Raw genomic sequence first — 6,943 nt, 5'->3', positions numbered from 1 at the left:
TTTTTTTTTAACCAAATAGATGTAAAACAAGAAAAATTTGTGCTTCACCAATTAATTCCAAAACTTCAATTAAAATAAAATAAAAAATCATGAAAAACACTAGAAATTTAAAAAATGGAACAACTGAAATTTCACAATCACAATTCCATTTTGGTTTTGTTTGAATTCATAGACTTAAAATGTCGAACATTCACATGACTTTGCATTTCGAGTTGGTTGAGGTAGGAACCCCTTCACATGTCTTGTCTTCTGCGTGATTGATTTGCAACCTCGATGTTATCCTTCTTAGACTTGTAATTTGTCTACCGATAATTTCTACAGTGTTTCGGAGTATTTTTCTAATCGGTCAAAACCGATCAAGGAGAAAACAAAAACTGATCAAGGTAAAACCATAAAAACTAGTCAATGTAATAACAAAAGGAAATCAATTTGCAAATACGTCTATCTTTGAGTGAAGAATGATATGTAATTATAGCTCTGCTTTTATAGAAAGCTACACTTCCGATACAATCATGAATTTACAGGCTGCATGTTATCCCATACAGCAGAAACAACACAAGCAGCCTCCACAACTATATGGAAGGCAGCTACAGGTGACGAGTCCCACTCTCAATGGGAGTAGATATGAAATCAAAGCAAAAACTAGAACACAACAAAATTTGACTACAGCCAAGTAATGCAGCTAACTCAACAATTATTTGAGGTTCAAATAAAAATTTACCCATATACCAGAAAAAAAGGGCAGGGCATTCCTATCAGTCCCCCATTTCCAAAGTCCTACAAATAAACAGATTTGCCGTTATCTTATTCATAAGCCTTCTCCCGACTATCTACCACTTCAGATGTTTCTGCAGTAGTTCCTCCAAGCTGCCCCGCTGAAGTCGAACCGCTTGCATTTGATGAAGTTGAACATTGACCCTTGTATTGACTGTTAGCTAGTTCGTTTTGCTCAGCATCAACAAACTAAATCAATGACATGATCTCAGATTCTGATGGGATATGCCTTCTAATCCAGCCAGTTATACAGAAATGAATCAAATAGCTAGCTAGGAATTCAAAATCTAGAACTGGTTCCAATTCCACAACCACATTCGAGAAATTCCAGTACTCAAAATTAGATCAAAAGGGTACTTGTATTGCAAAAGAATCATATTTACTTCAAATTTAAAAATACAGCATCAAGTTTGATACGCTAATATGAACAGTGAAACAGGAACAATAGGATCAAATTAAGCTTGTAGTCAATCTAATTCCAGGTCTAACAGAAACCGCAGACAAGGGTCTCACCTTTATTTGATATTGAGCAACCAAAGACAAGCATAGTTAAACTGAACCTTAACTTGTTGCTTAATTGCTACCGAGATTCTTGATTAACACAACTGCAAATATATTTACTGCAGAAAAACCTTGTGCCCTGCATGTATTCTGTTTTCAACTAATGCATATAAAATTGACATCCTAAAATTTCACATTGAGTAAAGAGACCTACAAACAAAACCACATTGAGTAAAGAGAGGTTGCAGAGATAATATCAGTGACTGAAACAATGACGGTTTCTGGTTGCAATTACTGAAAGAAAATCAATTCCAATTGAATAGAAAGACTGAAAGAGAGGTTTGATTATTACCTGGAGAAGATGATTGAGGCCTTGAGAGCTTCCTGTACTCTTTCTAGTTCTCTATGAAGAAGAAGAAGAAGGCGCTTAGCTTCTCAAACACATTACAGCTACCTCAAAACCCATTAATACAGATACCTCAAACACAACCCAGAACAAGTCTCATATCCCAGAAACAAATACAAGCTAGGAACAAATTGGAGATCGAAAAACGCAAAACTCAACCATAGAACCCTAGATTATAAAGAGAAACACAAGCCCAGAGTATAGAACAAACCTGGGAATCAGCGATTCAAGGAGTGGAATTCGCGAGAAATCAAGGTGGTCCAGTCGCGTTGTTGTGGTTTTTGGAATTTCAAAGTTACGCGTAAAGAGGCGGAACTCAGAAAAGGGTCTCTGTTTAATGAAGATCCCTTTCTTAAAATCCCCGGTCATTCGTGTCCCTCCGGAGTTTTTTGCCAAACAAGGGACTTGTGGGGAGGGATATTAGAATCCCAGCAAAAAGTCATTCCCCTCCATATAGTCTCTTATCCAAACACAGCCTAAGTGTTGATACTCGCGACAGAGAACTGGGGAACTCAGGAATTCTAGATTAATCGTGGTTAGAAAGGGTTAAATGGTTTGACATAATCTCAGCCGTTGAATGTCATTAAAACAGATCCAAGGGCTGTCGTGTTATCCCTCAAATTGGACAAAAAAAGGGATCTCTTAGTGGAAGGGCTATGTATACACACACACACAGAGGCCCGATCCGATCAGAAGAGAACGTCCCCAAAGATGCAAAAGTGCGGACGTTCATCCTCTTGCCTCGATCAGAAGCTGACGATGGCGCTACTCTTGCTGGAAAGAGACCATGGGCATCCCAGACGACGTCACCATGAAGATGAAGGCTAGGTGATCGAGGTCAAAGGTCTGGGTGGCAAGGTCACCTGAAACTTCAAGTACTGTTACGTCCCGTATATTAATTTACCAGTTTACTAGTCATTTGGACGATAAACGGCAATTACTTTTACTTTTTACTTGGTTTCGATACTTTTAGAGGACCAAAAAGTTAACTTTTTATTCGGGTCAGTTTTTGAGAAAATTTTCTTCCCAAAAGTTGTAGAGGACGTTAAACCGAGTTCGTGGACATATAGTACGCTAAAATCGGAGCTCGTATATGGAAGTTATAAGTGAAAAACTAAAGTTACTGTTCATGGTAACTTTTTATATAAAGGGAAAGTTACTGTGGTAGTTTCTATCTTCATAAACCTACCCCCGTTACGTTCTCTCTCCTCCCCTTTTCTCTCTCCCGACCCCGTCAGCTTTGGCCGGCGGTTTCTCCTCCGTTTGGTGACGGATTTGGACGCCGCCAATGGTAGTCGAACCCTCTCTTCTTCCTCTTCACGTCTAGTGTACTTTGATGGCTCGATTTGGGCCAGAGGAGTCGCAGCAAGGCAATGAACGCAATGCCTATTTCGGGTCTCCGGCGATTTTCCATTTTCTAGTCATTTTCGGCCGCGCCACCACCCATTTCTTGAAGTCCTCTTCATCGTGGTTCGACCCATGCTAGTCAGTAGTTGCAATTTTTCCGAATTATGGCAAATCGACGACGAGAAGCATCTCACGGTTTTGAGGTAATTTCGGGTACTTAGACTTGAAATTGAGCTTTGTCACAATTATGAAAGATGCTTAGAATGTTGAGATGATGATGTTGGTGAAATTTGGTAACCGGAATCGGAGTTGGCCGGCGGCAAGTGGGGCCCTTGTGTCGCCATTGTTGGTGGCGCGTGGGTTCGATTCTGAGTCTCTATTTTTGGCTAGATAAATTAATTGTGAATTATAGAACTAGTAGATATGATTTTGGTAGAAATCGGAGAGGTTTGATATTGATTTTGAATTTTCGAAGCTTGATAGTTTGGTTATCGATTTACGAGAATCCGACCGTCAGATTTCCCTCGATTCTGCCCTAGAACCTTTAAATTAATGAATTGGTGTTAGTGGTGAAGATTGGTTTAAATTAGAGAAGAAATGGAAAGATTAATTTTTGAGGATATGATATTGGAATCTTATTTAATTGCCGAATTGTTTTTCACGAATTATAATTATGTACAGGGCGACGTACCGAGCTACTGCTCGACGAAGAAACCCGTATGCGTGGTCGCCAAAATAATACTGTGAGTGGACATTTGATTTTAAATGATGCATGCGAGTATTTTCTGAATTACGGATTTATTTCATTATCAATTATTTATCGAGCATATTATTTGGCTTTGGATTATAATTTTGGCATTGATTTTCTATATGACTTTCGGATATGAAATTATTATGCTAGGATTTGGATTTATAATTTATGTTGATTTTCGACGAATTATTTTTCAAGGTGATTTCTGGAATTAAATATTACATTTTATTCGTCGATTTTGAGAATTTTGAAAGGTTTTCGAAAATGGGATTTTCGAGGAAATTATATTCATTTGTTGATGGATTTGAGAATATTCTTTTGGCGTGTGGGATACGTCTTTGATTTACTTGGTTATCATGAGATTCATTGAGTATGGTTGAGAATCGTACTCATGATTGTTATTTGCGAGATTTTAGGGAAGTCTTATTGGTTTTCTGTTTTCGTATGATTTTAACCCACCATACCTGGGTCGTTTTATTTTATTGCTAGTTAGTCTATTAGTACTCCTCCCCGCTTACTATGTGTTTGTGGGTGAGTTGAGCAAAGAGCATGGGATGCGCAAGAGCCTGGGAGGCTTCGACCCGAGCCTAGGAGGCTCCCTTATTCGTATGGTGATAACTTCTTCCCCATACTCTATTGTTACCTGACTGACGGGGCTAGTCCGATTTTGTTTAACCAGCGGGGCTGGTCTTATTTTCTTGAGCATCAGAGTTCATACTTTTTACTTCGTTGTTTGTGACTAGCGGGGCTAGTCGGTTTTCTTGAGTTGAACATCATTCGGATTATTTTCCTTAACTATTGCATGCATCGGGTTTTTAAAGAAATAAATGTGGGAAAGTATAAAATCTCATTTCTTTTCAATTACTTATTTTTTGTCCACTCACGCTAACGTGTTTTTTCAATTACTTTCCCCGGGCCTTTCGGTTTCAAATGCCCAGTTTGCAGGCTAGATTAGTTGAGGTTGGACGTACATGGAGTTGAGGCATAGTTGTCACTGCTTCCGCATTGTAGGATCTATCGGTCCTTAACCCTTTTTGTTTTATATTCTTGTGGATTAGAATTGCTTTGATAAGCTGTGAGATTAATATTGTTTAAGTTGAGACTTGTATAATGTGAAATAGAAGATGTTGTGATTTGGGGAGCAAGGTGGCTCCCGGAGTTGAGGATGGTATTTGATATTAGAAGTATAAATATTTTTTTACAGGTTTTTGATAGTCCATTTTTAGAGGAAGTTCCGCTAAATTTTTTGTAGAATTTCTTCTAAAGTGGGCCTCGCAAGGCCACTTCGGATTTCATCATGAAATCCGGGGCGGGTCTTGTCAAGTACCATCAAGATCGACTGCAAACTCGTAGCCGACAAGTCCACTGGCAAGAAGAAGCTCAAGATCGAGGCCTGGTTTCCGTCCGGCAAGAGCAGCACCACCATCGGCGCCTAACCAAGGCGAGACAATGGACATCGGCACTTTTTAATTTTTGTGGACGTCCTCTTCTAATCCTGTGTGTGTGTGTGTGTGTTGATATGTAATTGAAAAGTGAGTCTATTCAAGGAAATCCTTAGATTTTAAAAATCTAAGGATGTCCTTAGTATAGAAGACTATATGTATATATGTGTGTGTGTGTGTGTGTGTGTATTTATTCAGAGCGAGGTCTTGCTCTGAAATTAAAGTGCGAGGTTAGAGTTTAGGATCACTTTTCGGTCTCATATCTACATCTCGATCGTTCAGTTTTTAGATACTAATGTATAGATCATTTCTGCAAAATTTCAGCCAAATTGATGATCTGTAAGGTATCTAACTCACTTAAACCAATGGACGAACTGAATTATATATATATATATATATATATATATATATATATATATATATATATATATATATATATATATATATAGTAAAATCCCTATAAATGAATAATGTTTAGGACTACAGAAAATTGTTACTTTTAGAGGGGTTATTATATTATTGATAAATGAATATTTATTACTATAGAGAGAGATGATCAAGATCCAGATGACAATTGTGCTCTACCAGATATTTCTTCAAAATAAGCATTTCACACAATAATTACTTTGAATAACTACTTGCTACAAAATGGAAAATAAATAAATAAAACAAATTTGGTGCATGCATTGCAGAAAATTAAGGATGAAGTTCAATTCGGTTTAGATATAAGAAAAAAGCAAGGGATTATAGAAGGATATTTTGAGAAATAGTTAAATTGAGAAAATAGAAATGGTTAATAGTTCTTAATATGTAATAGAAGCCACAAACAATAAAATCAATTGTTTAGTTCTTGAATTTCACTCCCCTCTATTAATTATTACTTTATATATTCGTTGGGTTTTAAATGATGTCTAGAAAAACTATTATCTTACGCATGTCGCGAGATTATTACTAGAATAATCTGATCTCGATTGGGGACTAGATTAATTTATTAGTTAATTGAGATTATTAATTTATCAAAAATTATTTATCTTAGGTTTTAGATACATTTATTATTTAACCGAGACCAAATAAATTTATTATTTAATCCAAAAACATTTATTTACCTTAGATTTTAACATCTGTATATTTTTAGGCCTCAACCGCTAAATATCTGCTGAGGCCAATATCGGTTTCAACTGCTAATCGGGTCATTGAACATCCCTACTAAATCGCGAAACGGGTGATATTTTGGTCTAGACTAGAGTCACTAGACTAACGAGGAAACATAAGCCTGGCCCAATTACTGTTTGGACTTCAATGGAATTGATGGGTCTTGCAATGAACCCGATCCAGATCCAAACAAAAGTTTCTTCTTGTCTAGTTTCAGAGAGTTGTCTTTATGACATGCATTAGACGTAATGCGTCTATTCATCACTTTCAAATGCCACCGGAGGCAATCTCAAAATTGAACATTGTAATCTTCCAAAAAAAAGAAAAAAAAAAAAGGGACTGCAAAATTATTGAATACTTGGCTAGCTTCACATGGTTGCTCTCTACTTGCGGTGGCTGATAACTTGTATTTATCTGGTAGCCAAATCATGCATGTGCTGCCACAAATGGCCACAAAATCTGCGAAAGAAAGGCTTTGCATGTACTATCACATCAGAAACCAAATATTATGCTTCATCTACTGTAATACATTATTTAATTTGCCATGAAATCATTGATCCCAAGAATTAA

At 37.0% G+C, this 6,943-nt stretch overlaps 1 protein-coding gene across 5 annotated transcripts; it reads right to left on the bottom strand.

Moving 5' to 3' along the window:
• Nucleotides 1-436: 436 nt before the first annotated feature.
• On the bottom strand, nucleotides 437-2,120 carry LOC133741376 (uncharacterized). 5 transcript variants are annotated; one of them, XR_009861860.1, is made up of 4 exons: nucleotides 1,893-2,120; nucleotides 1,628-1,678; nucleotides 1,288-1,485; nucleotides 437-963 (listed from the first exon to the last, which is right to left on the bottom strand). XR_009861860.1 is itself a non-coding variant. In XM_062169289.1 (3 exons), exons 1-3 carry the CDS (start codon nucleotides 2,048-2,050, stop codon nucleotides 805-807), a joined length of 333 nt encoding a protein of 110 aa, XP_062025273.1. In that variant the 5' UTR covers nucleotides 2,051-2,120; the 3' UTR covers nucleotides 437-804. The 5 variants fall into 5 exon arrangements, 1 of the variants encoding a protein (XP_062025273.1); XR_009861859.1 differs by having other exon boundaries at nucleotides 1,288-1,678; XR_009861857.1 differs by lacking the exon at nucleotides 1,288-1,485.
• Nucleotides 2,121-6,943: the final 4,823 nt, after the last annotated feature.

The sequence above is a fragment of the Rosa rugosa genome, chromosome 3 (assembly GCF_958449725.1).
Source record: "Rosa rugosa chromosome 3, drRosRugo1.1, whole genome shotgun sequence".
Taxonomy (NCBI): Eukaryota; Viridiplantae; Streptophyta; class Magnoliopsida; order Rosales; family Rosaceae; genus Rosa; species Rosa rugosa.
Note: the sequence above shows the minus strand (reverse complement) of the source record. Positions and strands in the feature narration are given on the sequence as shown.

What these genes read in the sequence shown, in the direction of transcription:
- LOC133741376 (XM_062169289.1), bottom strand. Translation starts at nt 2,050, where the DNA reads ATGACCGGGGATTTTAAGAAAGGGATCTTCATTAAACAGAGACCCTTT. An exon ending in CTTGAATCGCTGATTCCCAG is followed by an intron (nt 1,679 to 1,892) that starts GTTTGTTCTATA and finishes TCTTCTTCATAG; the next exon opens with AGAACTAGAAAGAGTACAGG. An exon ending in GCCTCAATCATCTTCTCCAG is followed by an intron (nt 929 to 1,627) that starts GTAATAATCAAA and finishes ACTAGCTAACAG; the next exon opens with TCAATACAAGGGTCAATGTT.